Source organism: Ovis aries, chromosome 19 (assembly GCF_016772045.2).
Source record: "Ovis aries strain OAR_USU_Benz2616 breed Rambouillet chromosome 19, ARS-UI_Ramb_v3.0, whole genome shotgun sequence".
Classification (NCBI taxonomy): Eukaryota; Metazoa; Chordata; class Mammalia; order Artiodactyla; family Bovidae; genus Ovis; species Ovis aries.
In genome coordinates, this window is record NC_056072.1 from 4211834 (window position 1) to 4235424 (window position 23591).

At 38.3% G+C, this 23591-nt stretch overlaps 1 protein-coding gene across 10 annotated transcripts in view; it reads left to right on the forward strand.

Annotated features, from left to right (window-relative positions):
* The window catches only part of RBMS3 (RNA binding motif single stranded interacting protein 3), an 816868-nt gene that overhangs the window by 341019 nt on the left and 452258 nt on the right, over window positions 1-23591 (forward strand). For all 10 annotated transcript variants that reach the window (XM_004018199.6, XM_015102101.4, XM_015102103.4 and 7 more), the window contains exon 4: window positions 8543-8634. In XM_004018199.6, coding sequence (XP_004018248.3) covers window positions 8543-8634 — 92 coding nt within the window. The remainder of the gene's footprint in view (window positions 1-8542; window positions 8635-23591) is intronic.

Here is a 23591-nt window from a genome sequence, read left to right on the forward strand (position 1 = left end):
CCACGCATACTAAACTGAATGAAACCATGCTATTCTGCGTGTGCTCACTGACGTAACCCCCCGTGTAGGAGGACCCCCGACTGTATTCAAATGTATTTATCTATCCTCCTAGATCAGAAGCTCCCCGACAGGAAGGGATGGATGTCACAGTATCTTAATTTTCCCTGCGGCATCAAACACACCGTCTTCCTTGCACACAGTGGATGTTTAGTAAATTTAATAGTAATATATACGCATTGTCTTTATATAATGAATATTACTCACCCATAAAAAAGGATGAAATGATGCCATTTGCAGCTACACAGATGGACATAGAGATGATCATACTAAGTGAAATATGTCAGAAGAAGAAAGACAAATATCATATGACATCACTTACATGTAGAGTCTACAACAGTGATATACATGTGCTTATTTACAAAACAGAAATAAACTCACAGACATAGAAACCAAGCTGACAGTTTTCAAATGTGAAAGGGGCAGTGAGGGGATAAATTAGTGGTTTGGGATTGGCAGATACACACTGCTGCTGCTGCTGCTGCTGCTGCTGCTGCTGCTGCTGCTGCTGCTGCTAAGTTGCTTCAGTCGTGTCCGACTCTGTGCGACCCTATAGAGAGGCTCCCCCGTCCCTGGGGTTCTCAAGGCAAGAATACTGGAGTGGGTTGCCATTTCCTTCTCCAATGCATGAAAGAGTGAAAGTGAAGTCGCTCAGTCGTGTCCGACTCTTAGCGACCCCATGGACTGCAGCCCACCAGGCTCCTGAATCCATGGGATTTTCCAGGCAAGAGTACTGGAGTGGGGTGCCATTAGGTAAAGAGCAAGGTCTGCCTCTATAGCACAGGAAACTATATTCAGTATCCTGTAATGACCTATGAAGGAAAAGAATCTGAAAAACTGTGTGTGTTTATGTATTCTGAACACTTTGCTGTACACCTGAAACTAACATTATAAATCAACTGTACTTCAATAAAAAGTAAGTAAAAAACTAAAATTAAAAATAATAACAGTAAAGTCACAGGATGATTCAAAAGTGTCTTTCCTCACAGGTCAGTTCTATTGTAAAACCTTATGTTTTCTCTTATGGAAGTAGAATATCAGAATTAAGTAATTAAGCTCAGAAATCAGGGAAGAGAGTGAAACAATCTGTTTTCCATGGGTGGACCTTTTTACCCGTCTTATTTGCCTCTGCCTGCTAAGCATCTGAAGGTTGCAGCCCTTTGCATGAGAGTACATATGCTGTTCTTTTCTGTATGAAACAGTTCCATCCTTTTTTCCAAAGATGCTTCAAAGAACAAATCATTTCGGATTTTAATGGTTTAGATTCTTTTCCTTCGAAATGAGCACTGTTTGGCCTTTGCATTCTAGCAGGATTTTTCTTTCACCCTTTTTTTTTTTTTTCACATCTAAGTTAGGCTGTAGGCCTATTGTATTGTAGCATCCTTCCTTCGCTGTAATGATCAGTCACAGGACATCAGTGGGAAAGGAAATACTAAAGAAATGATTAGGTTCTCTTGTTAGTCTGGTTTTACAAGCATTATGTGCAGCAAAGAATTTATAAGTGCTGTCCTTCAGCTATCTCCTTTGATCAACATAATGCAGAGAACTAGGAAATCCAATAATGAGAGAAGACATTTGGCGGTCACTCAACAATTTAGTGATGTACAAAACGGAGAGCTGAAATATAGATGCCTGGAGGCGGCCTTGAGCCCAGCAGACTTCCAGGAAACCTGTAAATCACCCCTCCTTTCCTGCAGGCCGCCTTCTCTCCTGCAATTTAGTTTTCCCGCTTTGAGCTCAGACAACATCCACGGCATGTTCTTAAGCCAAAATAGAAAGCGGGGGATTTATGGCAGGGTGATTCTTAAACATCAGCTGTTTAAGTTGAGTGGAACTTTAGTGGAATGTGTGATTCCTAGACAAAGTGTTCACTTCTTCTTTTTAAAAACCACATTTGACTCACAGCTGGATTGTCTCTGGAAGAGGTTAGGTGTTACCTCAAGCCATGTACTTCAAGTGGGCTTTTGGACAGTCCTCCGACAGGAGCATGAAATGTAGTGTGAGGTTGCACTCTGAGAGCAAGTCTTGCTCACCTCGTGGGCTCATGCCACCACGCATCTGAGCCAGCAGTCCTGGTTTGTATCACTTCCCCACACAAAGAACCATCCAAAGTTGGTAAATATGTGAGCACTTTACATAAAGGATTTAAAGAGCCAGTAGCAGTACAGAAGTATGAAAAAGACTGTTGACTATGATAAAGATGATACCAAAGGAGAAATGTGAATGAGGGGTGAATTAGGAGGTTGGGAATTGACCTTTACAAAATGTCTATATGAAATAGACAATCAGCGGCTTCCCTGGTGGTTCACTGGGAAAGAATCATCCTGCCAGTGCAGGCCTCACTGGTTTGATCCCTGGTCTGAGAAGATCCCACATGCTGGGGAGCAGCACAGCTACTGAGCCTGTGCACTACAGCCTGGGAAAATCAGCTACTGAACCCACGTGCCTAGAGCCTGTGCTCCACAACAAGAGAAGCCACTGCAATGAGAAGTCCACGCACCACAGTTAAGAATAGCCCCCACTTGCCACAACTAGAAAAAATCCCAGGCAGCAACAAAGACCCAACACAGCAAGAATAAATAAATAAAATTATAGAATAGATAATCAACAAGGACCTGTTGTACATAGCACAGGAAACTCTAACCAAGATTCTGCAATAAACTATATGGGAAAGGAATCTGAAAAAGACTAGATATACAGATATGTATGACTGATCACTTTGCTGTATGCCTGAAACTAACACATCATTGTATATTAACTATCCCCCTCCTCCTTGTTACTCACTCAGTCATGCCCCAACTATACTCCAAAATAAAATAAAAGTTAAATTTAAAAAGAGGATAAAGATACTTTCAACAGAATTCAGAGGGATTGTCACATAATGGTCCCGTTGAATGGCAAAAGTCATAAGAAGCTGCCTACAGATATACTAAAGAAAATAAAACCAAACCCTCTAGTAGTACCATTGTTTGTAGAACTGTGTCACAATTTCTAAATAAATATATTTTTGCTTCTTTATAAAGTCACTAGGCTTGTAGTGCAATAAAAAAAATAGCAAAACTTTAAATTAACCCACCAAGTTTCAAGCATTTCAGGAAAGCATTGATTAGATCTGCCAGTGGAATGAGTGCATTTGGCGAATGACCTAATTAGTGCGGAGCATGGAGTTCTTTCTCACTGCTGTCTGCTTCCTGCTAATTGCAGAGCTGCTGGCCTTCTCCCCCTGACAAGGAAGGAAAACAAGGACAGGGGTGTATGGAGGAAACAGTGGCATACAGTTTTCATCCATTTGAACCTGCTGCCAGGCTTCATTATGTAATTGAGGCAGTGAGACCAGTGGCCTTCCAGCCTCTGGGGCGGGTGTTTCCAGTGGGTCCCATTTTATCGAGGATTTTAGCAGTTACCGTAAAGCATTATTAGCTGGAGCTGAACTAATCTCCCCATGCTGGCCCTCACCAGATGTAGGTATGGAAGTTTCTGTTCCCAGGCTTGATGATTTATCATTAAGGAGAGCAAATTGAAACCAAATTGGAGTTGCTTTATTCCTTCATAAATGCATCATTATTCTCTAGGGGCAGCTTCGTATTTCATTCTGTTTCTTTGTGTTTATGATGTAGTATACGCTGTCACATAAAACTCAAGAGTGCAGCGTTTTCCTCCAGAATCATGGCGTTTTGGGGGGAATTACTTGAGATGTTTTACCTGTACACATTCATTTTAATTAGTGAAAGTAAGTTTTTATGAAAAACAGAACTTACTGAAGTATTTTTTTAATATTTTCTTGGTGTGGACCATTTTTAAAGTCTTTATTGAATTTGTTATGATATTCCTTTTGTGTTATGTTTTGGTTATTTTGGCCATGAGGCATAAGGGATCTTCACTCCCTATAGCTAGGAATTGAACCTACAGCCCATGGAAGGTGAAGTCTTAATCACTGAAATACCAGGAAAGCCCCCAAAACATTGATTATTTTATAACTTTGTTTCCCAGGAGTCTTCAGGAGAGATGTTTTGTACTAAAGAGCCCCTCTCTTTGCTGGCACGATGGCTCTTTCGAAAGACACTCTCCTCAAAGTTCACCTATCACCTCCCTGATTCAGAGCAGGCTCAGGGAGTCTCCTCCCCTGACAGGGATTTCTTCTGTTTGGGCTGAAGTTTAGCCTGGAGCTCAGCCTCACGATTTTGTACTATCCTGGGGGATGTGTGGGGTGGACGAAATGGAGGAAGCCACGCTGTCATAGCAGCCAGGAGTCGTGAAATCCCTGGGGCCTCACCGGCTGGCAGCATGGCTGAGTGAACCATGGCTGCTTGGTAGAGTCAATGTGTATTAAGACACCTTTATTAGTTAATCTTCGCATAAGTCCCATGGAGTAACTTAGCATCTTTTTAAACATGGTTTCAATTAATTTCAACAAATGTTTATTAAGCTCAGGCTGTGTCCCGGAAACAAAGATACAGAAAGAAATAACACCTAGACAATGTTTTTTTTTTTTTTTTTTCTTCCTTCCAGTTACTATGAGCAAAACACCAGGTCCCTGTTTTAGCACAGGACAGCACTTTAGCCATGTTCTAGAACCCCTTTAACACTTCCACTTTCTCAGGAACATTATCCTAAAAATTATCTGTCTTTCTGCCTAAAGCTTTAATCTCTTGACTTCTGCTTGATCTTTCTTAGCAGCATTCAAACGTACTAAGAGCAACATCTGTCTCATAGCAGAGTAACAAATAAATACATGTTTAATATTTTGAGTGAATACTCAGTAGTACTGTAACCCAGGCCAGGGAATAGGTACACATGTGCAGACAAGTAGACCACATTCCCAGAGATGCTTATTTCATTTTTCCAGAGGTGAAAAATGAGCATTGCTGGTTTTGTAAGCTCACAAGTGCATCTAGCATCTAGCTAAGGTTGGAAACCATAGACCCTAGCATCTCCCATCTTACAAGCAACAAACATAAACAGCTCCTTAGCCTCACATACCCCTCAAGCTAAAACTGGCTCCTAGCTCTCCTTCCCAGCGACAGAATAGCAGACAAGACTGTAAACCCTCTCTACTTCTCCATCTTGCTCTTGCTCTTCAACCACTCAAGCAGCCTTCAGTCCCCATCCCTGGCCTGTAGCTGAGCATGGTAAGAACACGTGATACACGCTACTGTACATAAAATAAGCTACAAAGACCTACCATAAGGCACAGTGGACTATATTCAGTATTGTAACAACCTGTAATGAAAAAGAATCTGAAGCTGTGTCCATGAAACTAATCCAATGTTATAAATCAACCATGGTTAAAAAAGACAAGTTCACATCCTTAAAACACTGGGCGTCTCCAGCTCCCATCTTACTCTCGCAGTGGCCTTGGACACCAGTAATGTCTCTCTCTGTCTCTTTGGCTTTGAGACACCTTCTTTCCTTTGCACTTGTTTCTTTCCATTGGATTCTCCTCCAGCCTCCTTTGACATCTCCTTTTCTCATCTCACTAACACTTCAGTGGTGAAGTTTTAGCTCCAAACCTGTGCTCGTTTCCATTTCTGCAAATTGTACCTTCATGCTGTTGGCCTCCTAGATTTTATTTCCAGTCTTGTTCCCCTTTCTGAGCACCAGCCTAATATATCCAGCTACTACCTGACATTTTTACTTAGATGTCTCACAAGCATTTCTGGCTCATCATGTCTCAAACTGATATTTTAATTTTCCCTCTCCCCCGCTGGTTCCTCCTCCAGGCTCCCAATTTCTGTAAATCACATTTCCACCTGCCCATTGGCTTAATGCTGAAAAAAACAGTGGTAATCTTTGTCTGTTTGTTTCCCTTATTTCGATCTCAGTCCATCCATCACTGGGTCCTGTTAACTCTGCCTCCAACATGTAAGTCAAGCCATCCATTTCATACTTTCTATTTCATGGCCAGTTGCTGTTTGTCCAGATTACTATAATAGCCCCTAGGTCATCTCCCTGACCCCACTCCTATATCCCACCTCCCCTACAACCAATCCCATCTTCAGGACAAGCCACTGAGAGTGCTGTTATGAAAATGCAGGTCATCTCCTGCCCCTGCTTTTGTAAAACCTTCAGTAACAGTCAATCATCGGAGTCTGTGGTATATGCTCTCATTTTCTTTCAAGGAAGGCAAACCAATTTGTTATTATAGATTCATTTTTGTGGTTATTCTTTTTATGTTCATCTCCCAACTCAACGATAAGCTGAGTAAGGATGCAAACTGGAACTATTCTTTCCCCACTAGTCTATACTCTGTACCTGGCAAAATGCCTGACATAGAATTTCATTCTTGAATGAGAAAGCAGCCTGTGAATGAATGAGGAAGCTTGACCAAAGCAGGAGGTGGAAAAGGTGACTTATCAAACCTCATGTAGCCCATTGTGCTGAGAACTCAATCACCCCCTAGATAAGTGTACTGACTGAATGAGCTGGGTTGAATTTTTTTATGGGATTGTTATATTTCATGTGCTAGCCTCAACATCTAAGAGATTTTGAAGAATTGTGACCTCTCTCTCTGGTGGGCTTCAGAGGCTTCTAGAAATAGGTTGCAAAGTAAGATTATAAAGTGGTTCATTGTACAGTCTATTTGGAGAGGCCTGTGCAGATCTGGCTTCAAATCCTGCTCTACCAATTAAGCAACTTGTGATCCGGGGGGTCAGTCTTGTCACCTGGCTTACACTTTGGTTTCTCTGTGTAAATACATAAACAGGCATGAGGACAACGGTATTGATACCTGTATCATTATCATTTCATCAGGTGCCAACACATCGCCCACCCAGGGCAGTTGTTGGCCCATAATAGATAAAGTCTATATTTTATTTTATCATATGCTCCCCCTAACACTACTTCTAGACTTATTTTGCTCTTTCTCCTCTTTTTCTTCTCCTTCCCTCATTTTACTCATCTCAGGGATGGTAATCTTCATGTTACTCACATAGTTTGAATTTTGTGGGAAGAGAGGAATTAGTAGTACTAACAGAGCAGCCTTCCTTGTGCATTGGAAACACGAACTTCCAAGCTTTTCAAGAGCATTGGATGGTACACTGATGAGTAACACGTTCATTTTTTTGTTAACATGCTGGGAGGGAGAAAAAGAAGACAAGATTCAAGGGGAGAAAATTAAAAAGTTAATTACAGGAAACAACTTGGTAATTGAATTCCTATTCACTCTTTAGTTATTTCAGGGAAGAGGGTCACAGTTCACGGTTAGTAGGTTTGCCTTACCAGTGCTCCTCAAAACTTCTACATGAGAGAAGCAAGGGAATACAGAGCTGATACCTGCCTGGCAGCAGAGAAGAGGAGCAGGATGCATGTGGGGTGGGCTTTGAGTGCCCCAAACACATTCTTGGATCATTTCTAGTTTGAAATATTTTTGGCAGCTGAGATTACTCTCAGGTGAAGCCCTGACTAATACAGCTATATTTCACGGGCATGCAAAATCCCCCTTTTTCATTTATTACATTTTACTGGCTGTTTCCTTAGCCTCACTATACACACAGGCGCATGGAGGCACACAAAGTACAATATAGGCAACTTTGGGAACTTCTCTGGTGGCTCAGATGGTAAAGAATCTGCCTGCAATACGGAAGACCCAGTTTCCTGTGTTGGGACAATCCCCTGGAGAAGGGAACAGCTACCCACTCCATTGTTCTTGCCTGGAGAGTTCCATGGACAGAGGAGCCTTGTGAGCTAGTCCATGGAGTTACAAAAAGTCAGACATGACTTTCTCCCTTTCATAGGCAACTTTTATGCTCTTTTTAGATTGTACTTAAGCTTCAAAAAAAACAATAGCAAATAAGTGACATCGGTCTTCATTTCTTATTTTTAAAAAGACATTTGAATATTTGTCTATTTATCACAAGTTCCTTAACAGTCAAAACTGTTTATTTAGGATGTTATCTGAGAGAGACATGTCCTGTAATGAATTAACATGGGCTTGGAAATCAACTGGAACTAGGCTCAGATCTCCCTGAACTCATTCGTCACCTTCATTCATTCATTCAACACCATTCATTCATTCATTCATTCAACATTCATTTATTGAATGGCTGCTTGAATGCCAGAAACTGTTAAGTTTGCCGGTACTAACTTCATGCAGGTTCTAGCACTGCTTTTAATACCATCAAGTTTTTTGAGGTTTAGAAAATTACCTTTTGAGATAAACTTTTCTACATTTTTCAGCATTTTGTGTTCCTGATTCTTGCAACAAATTCATTGAAGAAAGAAATGATTAAATATGTTACCTTATTCACCAAATTAATCTAAATCAGCTTGCTGATGGCATAGCCAATCTCCAAAGCAACCTGTAGAAAATAAGCATGTTATTATTTTATGTTTAATATTGTGATCTCTTTCCTGACATGCTAAGGGCCATAGATTGAGGTCTATGGTTCAACCTGGGTCATAAGTGCGAGTGTGACCACAAACTCCCATTGCATCAGTGACACAGAGATGCTTGCGAGCGCTAACCCAGGGCTTTGTGTTTTCACAGGGTATGGTTTTGTAGATTTCGACAGCCCAGCAGCTGCACAGAAAGCAGTAGCGTCTCTCAAGGCAAATGGCGTTCAGGCACAGATGGCCAAGGTAGGAACGGTGTTTCAATTCTGTTTTATTACTTTTTTCTTCTGTGATCGTATGTTTTTCCATTCCTATGAGATGAATTGAAATTGGAGTTTGTGACCATTTGGATTATGTTTGTTAGGGAGGAATAAGAAACCTCATTGTAGACTTGGCTTGGAAGAATCTGGCTGGTTTATTTCATCAACTGTTTGTGTATATGTATTAATGTTCTCTTTTATTATGGTTACTTTATTGGCAATTCAAGGGCACTTGTGAAATGCTCTGTTTTACCCCAGATAGGAGAGGTGTGTGTGTGCCCATGTGTAATCTGGGGCTCTCACCTATAAACAGTTTTGGAAGAGTACAGTTCTCAGTAAGATGTCTTTGATAAACTATGTGTTGAAAAATTGCTCATTGTCATGCTGGGGATAGATGATCCCTGAATGAGGGGATGGTCTGATCTGTGCAGGAAAATGAGTTTAACCCAAGTGTATATTGTCTGTATTACTAGAATTTCACTTTGGCCTTTAAAATAGAGTTTTCCTAGGTAACAGTCTCCCATATATTAATAATTTTCAATACACTGTTATTGTTTTGTAAAACCAGTAGTAGTTTGGAACTTTCTACCTGAAATTAAAATGCATTTTTATATTCAAGAAAATAAATAAAATCATTTGTAATAATTTCTTATCCTGATATTGCAGTGGTAATTACAAGAATCTACACATATAAGATGATAGAGAAATACACACACATATTGTTCACTCAATGGCAACTCCCTGGTGTTGATATTTTACTAAAATTAACATATAACCTTTGGGGAGACTGAGTGGAGGCCCCAGGGGATCTCTCCATACGATCTTCCTATAAATCTAGGATTATTTCCAAATAGAAATGCTTTAAATATCAGTTATAACATAGGAAGGCTCAGTACATGTTTGTTTTAAGATAATGGTCATTTTGGAGTAACTCATATATAACTTTAGTTTTCTGATTCCTATCAGTGAACGTGTGGATCTTTGGCTTCTCAAAAGTTAGGTGGAAAGTCAGCAAGTCTTGAAATACAGATCAAGTGCATTTATGTCATATTTGTGTATATATCAATACTTACTCTTAACATTTCCTAGAGAGAGCTGAGTTACACTAAGTTGTCAATCTTTTGGTCATTAGGATTTTATTATCATTGCTAAAATTCTTTGATGACATTTTCCAGTTTCAACAACTATAACTAGAGGTGGGCTATTTGGTTTTCTTCATCTTCTAGCAAGCTGATACCTCCCATATCTGTTAACCTTTCATTGTGGGTCACTGCCCATAGAGATTACTTTGGTGGACTCGTTGCCCTTGATGACACATTAATTGTTTTTCTAGGTGGGATAAATTAGAATTTGAAACCTTTCAGTTGTGTAATGCATTTCTCCTCATGACTGTGACTAGAAGTTTTGAATTTGGTCATGAACTAAGATTGATGAAGTTAATCTTTGTAATTAATAAGGGAATTACATGCATGTGTTGGTTTAAAGGTTACCTGACGAAAGAATCAAGTTACTTGGCAACTTTAGTAGTGGCTTCTTATACCCAGCAAACATGTGTTATAAAACATAGTTATTAGGGATATGCAAAAGAGAAATTGAATTTCGAGCCTATTGACAAGAAAATGGTGAGACACATGCTTAAGTAAAACCCTTGTTATTGGCGTATCTTTGATCTGTTCTCTGGATACACTGCCAAAGTTTGTGAATTGCTAGATTGTGGCGGTTTAGAAATAATGATTACAGTCTGTATAATCTCCACTGTTCAAATGTCTCTCAGAAGGAGACAGTTATTTGTTGGATAAAAACCACTTGTATCTTGCGCAAGAGGAAAAGAAAGCTGTCTTTGATTTTATAACCACTGAAAATTTGTTGTGAATATTTTCCTTTTGTTTCTGAGCATTTTGGTATACAAGGAATCTCTCTCTCTTTTATATATACACGCCAATCACTGACATCTCATCTAGACAGGAAACTGTCAAAGGGAAGATATCTTGAAGAACTTCTAGAAATGATCAGTTATAGTCAGTATGTTGACCCTTGCCCATGTCCCCTGTACACAGTAAGGAGATTCCAACTGCTTTGCTGAAAGGCATCTATTACATTTCTGGAGTTGCTTAAAGATCTCTTCCTTATCAATTATGCTGTCTATGAGGAGGTTCTTATTCTCTTTTTCCTCACTGATTTTAAATCTAAAACCTAGAGCTACGGGTCCACATCTGCCTACTGGAAAACTCTCAGCAGTAAATGACTCTGTAATCGAACTACCCAGAAGCAAATAAATAGCCTCCCTTTGACAATGAAATGGAACACGCTTGACCACCTGTATTAGCCGATTTCTCACTGAGCTATTGGATTTCATGGCCTTTTTTTTTCTTTGTCCTGGTGAGAACTGTTATTTATTATCATATAAACCTGCAGTCTGCAGGGTGTGGAAAACTTGCACTATATTTTTTGCCATTCAAGTACCTAGTGAATTGCTGCCTGCATCCTTATCCTTATCAATATCCTACTATGCAGTTGTGGACTCAGGATTTAATGACTCCAGGATTTTCAAGCAAAATGCCACAAATAACCTAGGTTCCCAATAGCAACCTGGAGCAAACATGAAACATTTCAAGTGAATCGCTTTAGATGTCTAACTCCAATGTGTGCATATGAAAAATTCAGCTGATTTGTCAACAAACAGGAATTAAACAATAAATCCTTCAGTAAGTGGTAATTGATTCATAATGTATAACCATTAACACATACTATCATTTTCTGTGTACTTGCTGTTCTGCCAAAAAGGGTTTTTAGGGATCAAAGGATATGTCTCTTTTAGCAGAACACATTTAAAATATTTTATTAATACACAGCAGTTAAGAGCATAGGTTTGGAGGGAGATAAACTTGGCTTTGAATCCTGGCTCTTGTACCACCTTGGCTAAGTTATTTAAATATTTCTGAAATTCTCCAATAATAATACTTTGGTTATAGGACTTCTGTGAAAATCAACTAAAAAGATAACAAATAATTTAGCATAGCACTTAGATTATATTAAAATTCAATGAATGTTAATTATTCAATATTGTTATGCGTTAAATTTAAATTTGTTACTGAACTTTCCATAAATCATGATGCATGCTTCAAGTATTACTTTATTTAAAAAGTTTTCTGAGAAATACAATCAATAGGATCAATCAACAAATGTTTTACTTGCCAGGCACTGTGGTAGCTGTCGGAAAATCAAGATTTAATAAGAATTCTTTCTTATGCTGAATTTCCATCATGTAGTTTATCTCTTGGGATAGCTGCAGCTCTGGGTTAAAACTATTGACTGTTGCTGTTCTTGACAATTTTAGGGTATTTAGGAGAAAGTCATTAATATGTCTCAACCATAAAAGGAAAACAGCTGAGGAAAAGAAAAAAAAAATATAACTAACCACAGTTTACCTTGTAGGTGTTTGCTTTACTCATTAACAAGAAAGCTGTAGAAAGGCAGTGAAAGTTTTGAGTGCCATCAAGGTTAAGGCTTCTCTGCAGCTCTTCATATGTGGTGTTCATCAATACATTTGCATTTTCTTATGTAAAATGCCGCATATTGTACCCACATTTAAGCCAGGAATATGAAAAGGGTAAAGGGTTAAAGGATTGTAAGACTGATTCTGAAATTTTAAAAGCTTTTCCAGACTCCTAGCTCAGGAACTTGTGTTTACATCTCAATGGCCAAAACTGAGTCATCTGGTTTCTCCTTTAGCTGCAAGAGATTCTAGACTGATGAATATTTTATCTTGTTGACCTGGAGTGGAGAAAAGCAAGAATTGCCTATCTCCCTGGCTATTTGAGCAGCATGCATTCATTCTTTCCTGAAGGGAGCCCACCTCAAAGCCTCACCCTGCAATCGCATGCGGGCACAATATCATCTCTAATACCCCCAGACTCAGCTGCTTAGCAACTCATAGCTTTTAAAAACAACTTATCAGGACTTCCCTGGGGGTCCAGTGACGAAGATTCTGTGCTTCCCATGGAGGGGGTTCGATCCCTGGGCAGGGAACTAGATCCCCCATGCCACAACTAAAGAGCCTGCACACCACAATGAAGATTGAAGGTCCCATGTGTCACAACTAAGACTCATCACAGCCAAAAATAAATAATAATAATAACAAAGTTATCTGTGTTCCCACAGTACAGAATGACAGAAAACCAGGAAACATGGATCTGATGGAAACTACCACTTTGGAACAGAGAGTTTGGAAAACAGAAATCACTGGTAGCTAATACATGTAGAATTCAGCTGGGCAGGAGTGGAATTCTTGTGTTGTCAGTGTAGGAGTTTCCTTGGCTAGCCAATCACATCATGCATGCCTGCCATCCAAGATTTCTCTTGCCCACTATTTCCCAGGGTTTCATGGAGGCCTCCCTGGAGGGCTGCACAGCTTTAGAAACTGAGTTTTTCCTGATATAAGTTTTGAAGCTCCAGAATAGCTCTATATACTCTGCAGTCAGTAATTACCACCAGCCAAATTTTGGTCATCTTCACCTTAGCAGCTGTCTTTCTTATTTCCCACATGTCAATTACAATCATGAGGAAATAGAACACAGTTCTTTCTTCCACGGAAGAAGTCACCCCGTGCTCAGTGCCTTTAAATAGTTTTATCAGGGATTCCCTGGTGGCTCAGAGGTTAAAGCATCTGCCTGGAATGCAGGAGACCTGGGTTCGATCCCTGGGTCGGAAAGATCCCCTGGAGAAGGCAATGGCAACCCACTCCAGTACTCTTGCCTGGAGAATCCCATGGAGGGAGGAGCCTGGTAGGCTACAGTCCATGGGGTTGCAAAGAGTCAGACACGACTGAGCGACTTTACTTACTTTTACTTATCAGGTCTACAACTATGACTGCTGTACCAGTTACAAAAGGTGGTTCACCCTACTGTGGGATATCTAGAACAAATCAGAGTTAGGTTATCACCAAGGATACCAAGTGTCCAAGAGGATATCAGATCATCAGGAATAATGTAAAAAATACTGTGTCAACCATTGCTGCTGCTAAGTCACTTCAGGCGTGTCTGACTCTGTGCGACCCCGTAGACGGCAGCCCACCAGGCTCCCCCGTCTCTGGGATTCTCCAGGCAAGAACACTGGAGTGGGTTGCCATTGCCTTCTCCAATGCAGGAAAGTGAAAAGTGAAAGGGAAGTCACTCAGTCATATCCGACTCTTAGCGACCCCATGGACTGCAGCCCACCAGGCTCCTTCGTCCATAGGATTTTCCAGGCAAGAATACTGGAGTAGGGTGCCAAATGTCAACCATTAGGATAATATAAAAATGCCATGTCAACCATTGTGGAGAACCAGGTTGGTACCAAAGGAAAGGAATTCTTTTTTATAAATCAGTGAACTTAGTCTTGGTTTTGAGGGGAAAATAATTTATTTTGAGATCAGAAGTGAAAATTTAAAAAGTCAGTGCATAAAGGAAAATAAATTCTGTAACTCCAAATATGTATATGCATACAATTATTATTGTTTGGCCACACTGAATAGCATGTGGGATCTTAGTTCACCAACCACGGCTAGAACTCAGGTCCCCATCAGCGGGAGATCAGAATCTTAACCACTGGACTGCCAGGGAAGTCCCCATATAATTAATTTTTAAAAACTCATCACCTCTGTGGAGTCCTAACAGTTATATTCCATGAGGAGAAATTTAATGAATGAATGAGGGACCTATTGCGCACAATCTTCTAGATTTTTTAAAAAGTTCAACCACTAGCCCCATGAGGTTGTCTACCAAAGCTACTCTTCTGAATGCAGAGACACATAAGCAGGCTTCCTCATCCAGACTCTTGTAATCTATAGCAGTATTAATATTGCTTTTAATCTGCTTATATTGCTTTGCTTTTACCATTTCTAGGAATACAAGAGTCAGCAGGCTATTTGGTGTCCAGGGATCACTACATTGTTGGGGCCTACTAGTAACCCACCAACAAAGAATTTTCTCAAAGGATCTCATGTCAGAAGATGATAGGGAAAATGTCACTTTCTGTGACTAGATGGAAAAGTCAATGAATACATTTTATTTATTCCTACCTGTTACATTATTTCTGATGCTAATGTGAATGGAATTATTTTATTTCTTTTTCAAATATTTTATTGTTAGTGTATAAAAAAGCAACTGATTTCTTATATTGATTTTGTATCCTGAAACTTTACTGAAGTCATTTATTAATTCAAACAGCTTTTTAATGAAGTCTAGGGATTTCTGTAATATAAGATCATATCATCTGTAAACAAAGACAGCTTCACTTTTTCCATACCATTTGAATGCCTTTTCTTTTCCTGCCTAATTGCTCTGGCTAGGACTTCCAGCACTATGCTGAAAAAGACAAATGGTGAGCATGCCCTCCTGTGTCTTATTCCTGATTGTAAAGGAAAAACTTTGAACCTTTACCATTGAATATGATGTTAGCAGTGGGCTCATCATGTATGACATTTATAATGTTGAAGTATGTTTCTTCTATAGTCAATTTGTTTAGAGTTTGTCATGAAAGGGTGTTGTATTTTTGTTATTATTGCTATAAACTTCTCTTAGAACTACTTTTTTTTGCATCCAGTGAGTTTTGGTATGTTGTGTTTCTATTTTTGTCTTTTTCAACATGCGTGCATTTTTTTAAATTCTACGTTTGATTTCTTCTTTGACAAATTGGTTTTTCAGGAGTATGTCGTCTAATGTCCACCTTTTTTTCTGTTTTCCTTCTGTTATTGACTTCTAGTTTCATAACACTGTAGTTGAAAAATATACTTGGTATGATTTCAGTTTTCTTAAATGTTCTTATATCTGTTTATCTGACCTATCCTAAAGAGTGTTTCTTCTGTGCTGAAGAAGAATGCATATTCTGCTACTGTGAGGTGGAATGGTCTCCCCTTGTCTCTAAGGTTCATTTGGACTAAGGTATAGTTCCAGGCCAATGTTTTGTTATTGATTTTCTGTCTGGATGGTCTATTTGTTGTTGAAAGTGGATTAATGAAGTGCCTTGCTATTATTTTATTGTTATCTGCATCTCACTTGAGAAATTAGGATTGTTTAATATAATGTTGGTGCTTTGATACTTTTGATTGCTATATATCCTTGACGAATGACCCCACTTTGTCATTATATAATGCTTTGCTTTGTCTGTTGTTACTATTTTTGACTTAAAGTTTACATTGTTTGGCATAAGTATAGGTATTCCTGTTCTCTTTTGATTTCCACTTGTATCAAATGTATTTTTCTAGCCCTTCACTTTGAGAGTATGTGTGTCCTTAAAATTGAAGTGAATCTCTTGTAGGCAGCAGTTAGGTAGGTCTTTTAATCCATCCAGTCAGTCTATGCCTTTTGATTAGAGAGTTTTATTTCATTTACATTTACAGGAATTACTGATAGGCAAGGACGTCCTGTCATCTTATTATTTTTTCTAGCTACTTTGCAGTGCCCTTGTTCCTTTCTTCTGGCTGCCTTCCTTCGTGAATTGATGATTACCTGTAGTGATGTGTTCTGATTCCCTTCTCTTTACCTTTTATGTATCTAATATAGGTTTTGCTTTGTGGTTACCATGAAGCTTATATAAAGTAGCTTATAATAGTCTATTTTATCCTGATTACAGTGTAATTTTCAATTGCACACAAAAAATATTTTCTCTGTTTTATATTTTTTATGTCACAATTTACCTCTTTTTATATGGTGTAGTAATTAACAAATTACTATATAGTAGGTTTTTAATATCTTCTTTAACTTTGATACTAGATACTAAGTGGTTAACACACCACTACTGTTTAGAACTAGGGAATTCCAAGTTTGACTGCATGCTTACATTTAGCAGTGCATTGTATATTTTCAAATGGTTTTGTGTTACTAATTAGCAGCCTTTCATTTACGCTTGAAGAACCCCTGTGACAAGTCTAGTAGTGATGAACTCCCTAAGCTTTATTTTGTGAGGAAATCTTTATTTTTCCTTTTTTTCTAAAGAACAACTTTGCCAGATAGAGTAATCTTGATTGGCAGTTTTTTTTTTTTTTTTCCTGCAGTGTTGATTATTGAAATAATTTTCAACTCTGATAAATTGTTGTGATCTTAAACTAGCTTTTACCCAGGGATATTTAATTCATTTCCCAACCAGTTACCTGGGAGGATGTAATTACTGAGTCTGCCAAAAATGGTTCGAGGTAATCATTCTACCTATGGACTGGAGGTAATGGTTGTGATTGGGTAAGATGGACATCTTTATTTCTTAAGAACACATGCACCAAGGAATTGAAAATGAAGATCAATAGCACTTATATTTTAAAAGCTTTAAGGGAGTTTAACATACAATTGAATATGCATACATACATGCACACATATAATCTAGAAAATGTCTATTTTTTAAAGTTGTTTAATTATCATCATTTTTCTATACAATTACTCAACAAATATAAAAATGTTTGACAGCTTCACAGCCAGTTTAGCTGTTGCTTGAAAATGGAGCTTAAAGTTAATAATAAAATTAAATGATAGGCTTCTGCCATCTCTGATTTTCTCTGCATCCTATGTTTATTACAATATGATTTATATCAATTCAACATTTATAGAAGCTATTCACAAATATATTACACAGGGGAGGTAGAAACTGGAGTGCTGTGAATGTGTCAGCCTCATTCAGAGATGGGCTGCCTTCCTTCCCACCTACAGGACACACATTTTATCCACTACTGGAATTAATCAAACTCAGGATCTCCTGGCCAAAGCATATTTGAACATTCTCCATATCTAAGAAGCATTCCAAACGAAAAGGCAATGTCCAACTTCAGGAAAGTGGTGTAATTCAAAACAAATACAAACTGTCTTTCCCTGTCTTTCTCTATTGAAATTATTATTATTATTTTTAGCATCCCTGGAAAAGTGACTTAAGCAATTTTATGCCTTTCAATAAAAGGAATAAACTTTTAGGTGAAGTGGTACTGAGGGCTCATTTTCTTATTCTGATGAGTAACTTTTACTCTTTTTTTCCCCCCTATACTGATGAAAGACTTTAGGCTTTTAGGATCCATTTGGTAATAATATCTCTATATCAAACATAAACTGTCTTCCCTGTTATTTTTGTTTAAGATAATTGAAGAGAGCTACTTGATAAGCCCAGGGCCAAATTAATTTTACATGTAGACATTTCTAACTCAAAGGTGAACTGCAGAAGTAAAAGACCTTCTGAAATCATTCATGTTCAAAAATATAAATTTATAATTTATAAAATATAAATATATAATGTTCAAAAAATTCTCATATTCCATGAGAATAATGGCATATTCTAGGGGTACTAACATTCACATTTATATTCATATGGATCTGGCTTTAGAAGAAACTGGTAATTTGTGTAAGAAATTACACCAATTTTTAAAGATAAAATATTAAACAAAGTAAGAGTATTCCTGTTGGAGAATACTTTAGTGTTGAATAAAATGCACAAAAGTATGTATTCTAAACTCCAAGGGAAAACAAACAATGAGTTAGTGATGTAGAAGTCATTCAAAATATCTACCCAGCCCTCGTTTTGTATTCCCTGAAGTAGATACTCCACATTTCCCTTTGAAATATGCAAGCTACCGGAAAAAATAATCAATGAGTAACTTCAAAAAACAAAGATTAACAGAAAATGAATTCCCAGAAATGTACAAGAATACAAGTCTCTACTTATACCTTGGAGCAGAATTAAGATTCTTAACACCCCCACTAACTTATTAATTAATTTACACAACTAAGTCTAGTTTTCCTTGGTTCTCTCCTTGCTTAGCTTTTAGAAGAAAACATTATATTCAAACATACAAACAAGCCCACATTATACATAGCATGTTGTCAAATACCAACACTGCTATAGTGATTGTCCCTGCTAACCATCGTATTCAAAACTTTTTTCATTCTTTTCATGTTTTCAATAAAGGGCGTCTAGAAGCAGAATCTGAGAATATGTGTTTTTTAAAGAGATTCTCCAGTCATACTGAAGGTTAACCATATTTGTGATCAACTTCTCTAGAAGATACACAATGTGCTGTGAAAGGAACAAAAAAATCTATGAAAATAGAACAAGTTTGAGTCCAAATTCAGTAGAAAAAAATCCAGAAATGTTAAGTCAAGGGAAAAAAAAATGAACTGAGTGAACTAAAGAAATATTGCATTGGTGTTTTTCTTTCTGGCTTACTTCACTCTGTATAATCGGCTCCAGTTTCATCCATCTCATCAGAACTGATTCAAATGAATTCTTTTTGACGGCTGAGTAATACTCCATTGTGTATATGTACCATAGCTTTCTTATCCATTCATCTGCTGATGGACATCTAGGTTGTTTCCATGTCCTGGCTATTATAAACAGTGCTGCGATGAACATTGGGGTACATGTGTCTCTTTCTTTTCTGGTTTCCTCGGTGTATATGCCCAGCAGTGGGACTGCTGGGTCATAAGGTAGTTCTATTTGCAATTTTTTAAGGAATCTCCACACTGTTCTCCATAGTGGCTGTACTAGTTTACATTCCCACCAACAGTGTAGGAGGGTTCCCTTTTCTCCACACCCTCTCCAGCATTTATTGCTTGCAGATTTTTAGATCACAGCCATTCTGACTGGTGTGAAGTGGTACCTCATTGTGGTTTTGATTTGCATTTCTCTAATAATGAGTGATGTTGAGCAACTTTTCATGTGTTTGTTAGCCATCCGTATGTCTTCTTTGGAGAAATGTCTATTTAGTTCTTTGGCCCATTTTTTGATTGGGTCATTTATTTTTCTGGAATTGAGCTGCAGAAGTTGCTTGTATATTTTTGAGATTAGTTGTTTGTCAGTTGCTTCATTTGCTATTATTTTCTCCCATTCAGAAGGCTGTCTTTTCACCTTGCTTATATTTTCCTTTGTTGTGCAGAAGCTTTTAATTTTAATTAGATCCCATTTGTTTATTTTTGCTTTTATTTCCAGAATTCTGGGAGGTGGATCATAGAGGATCCTGTTGTGATTTATGTCGGAGAGTGTTTTGCCTATGTTCTCCTCTAGGAGTTTTATAGTTTCTGATCTTACATTTAGATCTTTAATCCATTTTGAGTTTATTTTTGTGTGCGGTGTTAGAAAGTGATCTAGTTTCATTCTTTTACAAGTGGTTGACCAGTTTTCCCAGCACCACTTGTTAAAGAGATTGTCTTTACTCCATTGTATATTCTTGCCTCCTTTGTCAAAGATAAGGTGTCCATATGTGTGTGGCAGGGAAAGAGACACAGATGTGTATAACGGACTTTTGGACTCAGAGGGAGAGGGAGAGGGTGGGATGATTTGGGAGAATGACATTCTAACATGTATACTATCATGTAAGAATTGAATCGCCAGTCTATGTCTGATGCAGGATGCAGCATTCTTGGGGCTGGTGCATGGGGATGACCCAAAGAGATGTTATGGGGAGGGAGGTGGGAGGGGGTTCATGTTTGGGAACGCATGTAAGAATTAAAGATATTAAAATTTAAAAAAAATAAAAATAAAGAAATATTGCAAATAAAGACAGTGTGTTAACAAAACTGAATTCAGTATTGGTAGCAGGGACAAAACTGACACTGTAGAAAATAAAATATACGTCTTGAAGATCTGACTTAAAGAAGTTCTCTCAATACACAGAAAAACAAAGTTGTCATTTTTTTTCAAAAAATGAGGGAGACTATGATGCGAAGAACCAACTCATTAGAAAAGACCCTGATGCTGGGAGAGATTGAAGGTGGGAGGAGAAGGGGACGACAGAGGGTGAAATGGCTGGGTGGCATCACCGACTCGATAGATGTGAGTCTGAGCAATCTCCAGGAGTTGGTGATGGACAGGGAGGTCTGGTGTGCTGCAGTCTATGGGGTTGCGAAGAGTTGGACATGACTGAGAGACTGAACTGAACCATGGTGTTCATGGAGGCTAGAGGGTAGAAACCAATGAAATTATCAGCACATCTTCCAGAAAGAGAACTACGCTGAAACGAAGCAATAACCCAATGTGTCAACTAAAGCCATCTTTCCAGAACTGATGCATCCTTCATGGAGATTGAAAGAACTGACCAAATTCTAAGCAAAATGGCAAGACAGAATAGCTACAGATATTTGGGGATTATTTTAAATATGCACAAACACCCATGCAGGGGGAAAAAATGTGGTTAACTAAGAAGAAAACCAAATTTAGCTTTTTTAATATATTTACTATGGGATTAAAAATCAGAAGACAATGAATTGACGATTACTGATTTTTGAAGGTAAGATCACAAAATTGTATATTCACCCTACTGAATGAAGCCACAGAAACACTGTCTAGCTGAAGTGCAAAGCTGATCTTCTCAATATACATAGTTATTACCTCATTTAGAAAATATCTGTGAATTCAAATTTAATAAAAGACATAAGCAGACAAATCACAGATAAAATGTACATGGCCAATAACCTTAAAAATAATAAATATTACTAGTAATAAAAGAAATATAAACAAAAACAAGATATTATTTTATGATCAAATCTGCAGTGATTAAAACAAGTAAGAGGGACTTACTTTCCTGGTGGTTCAGTGGTTAAGAGTCTGCCTGCCAATGCCCATGCATTCAGTCCTTGTCTTTGAAGATTCCACGTGCCAGGACACAGCTAAACCATGCACCGCAACTACTGAGCCCACGCTCTAGAGACTGTGCTTTGCAACCAGAGAAGGCACTGCTGTGAGAAGCCTGCACACCACAGCTAGAGTGTAGTCACTGCTGCAGAAACTAGAGAAATCCTGTGTGTAGCAAGGAAGACCCAGGGCAGCCAATAAATAAATAAATTAATTAATAAATTTAAAAAGTAGCACGTTTTGGCAAAGTTAATAGTTGTTGAATGCAAATTGGCCTGCCTTTTCCAGAAATTAATCAAGCTCTATGTATTAATTCCTTTCTAGAAATGTAGCTTTAAAAAAATCCAACATGCAGACCAAGACCTATTATAACAATAATTCTAAGTATGAAAAATTTGAATATTAAATAGGCAAGAATATTCTTGGTAGACATAGTTTTGTAGAATAGTGGTTTGATAGGTAAGAGCAAACCTATAATCTATCTACTATTGATAATATGGTAGTTTTTGAAGTATATTTATTTATGAGAAACACACTCAGTTCTAAAGTGAAAAGTGAAAGTGAAACTGTTTGTCAGTCATGTCTGACTCTTGTGACGCTATGGACTGTAGCCCACCAGGCTCCTCTGTCTATGGGATTCTCCAGGTAAGAATACTTTAGTGGGTCTCCATTTCCTTCTCCAGGGGATCTTTCTGATCCAAGGATGGATAGAATGGTATTTTTGAAGCATATTTAGTCTTGAGAAACACTGAGTTCTAAAGGAATCCCTAAATGCTGTCTGGGAGGTTTTTGGTGATTCATTCTATTCCATACTGCTCTAAGTTCCCAAAATGTTAATAGTTTCACAAGCGTGATTATACTAGCATACCACTAGCTTTCCTTTCTTACGCGTTTCCCTCCACTTGAACTTCCTGGTCCTTTCTAATATGTATTTGACAAAAGAACTACAGATAGAGAGTTTTATTGAATCTTAGATGGAGGAAATGGTCCATGGATTAATGTCTGTACTGCGCAGTCTTGGCAGTTGAGGCTCACCTCAGCCTTCGCTGGGACACGGGAAACCAGCTAATGGCTGATAATGTCCAGGAAATTAGTAACTCACGCATATGGTAAACGCTCTGTTCCCAGCCAAATGATTTGTTTAACTGGTGGCTGGAGTTCTCATAGGGATTGTTAGCAGAGTGGAATAGTAGGGCTTTATTACCCAAACTATGTGCTAATCCTTGTTTTTCCCTGCCTGGGGAACTTGACCATCATACACAACACAACAGAAAAGTGTATAACCTAACCAAATGACGGTCGACGTGTTAAAGGCACCAACGTTCGGTAGTCAGAAAGGAACTTTTTTTTTTTAAACCCTGGTTTTCTTACATAAAATGACTCTCTTATTAGCTTAAAATTCTGTAAGATGAAGTGTGAATATTTCTTAGTTGTGAGAAAAATATTAAATCAGATGTCCCTTTGCTTAATATTCTGTTCCTATCTGTTCATTTTGTCAGTACTGGTGCTGATTATTTATCATCTGTTGTTTTCATTGATTGATTCCCTACGGAGCATCAGGCCAGCCTCATGATCTGTATTTTTGAGTACATACTGTCTCATTTACTCTCCTCACCGCCTCTTCTCTTCCTGCCCTGTTTTATAGTCAGCATGCACATTTCTTTCAAGCCACGGTTCAGGGGCTAGCTCTTCAGGAAATCTGAATGACACTCGAATCTTTGTATATGTTCACACAGAACCATGTTCAGCCTCATAGACACTATATTCACAATTTATAATTTGAATCTTATATAGGAGATAATTGGATACAGTCCTTCTGCCACCCAGACTATAAAATTCATGGGGAAAAGACCATAATGCTTCCTGCCGCCACCATTGCACAGGTTCTGTCCATCAGATAATGTGGAATAGTAAACATTTGTTAAATGAAAGAACTCTATGTGGAGTAACCATTGTTCAGGTATTATCAGTGAAGAAATTAAATCTCAAAAATGTGACCTAACAAAAGTCATGCAACCATTACCACATGTTTTTTTTTTTTTTTGATTCAGAAAGCACTACAAACTATATTATTTCCTTTTATATCAAAACTGAACTTTATTAACTATTTACCACTTCTCTGTACAGTCTTTTAGACTGATCCTCAGCCAGGGACCACTTGGTGATGTCGGAATGTCTGAAGATGTTGCAAGTTGTCACAGCTCAGGGCAGGGGTCTTGCTAGGATCTGCTAGCGTTCTTGCTACAGGATGGGGCTCCTCCCCTCCAAGTCGACTGCTGTACCTACTCAGCTTCCTCCTTCCTTCATCGATTCACTCAATATATTTCCATAGACTGCTTTGTATGTGGAGAACCAATGGTGAGT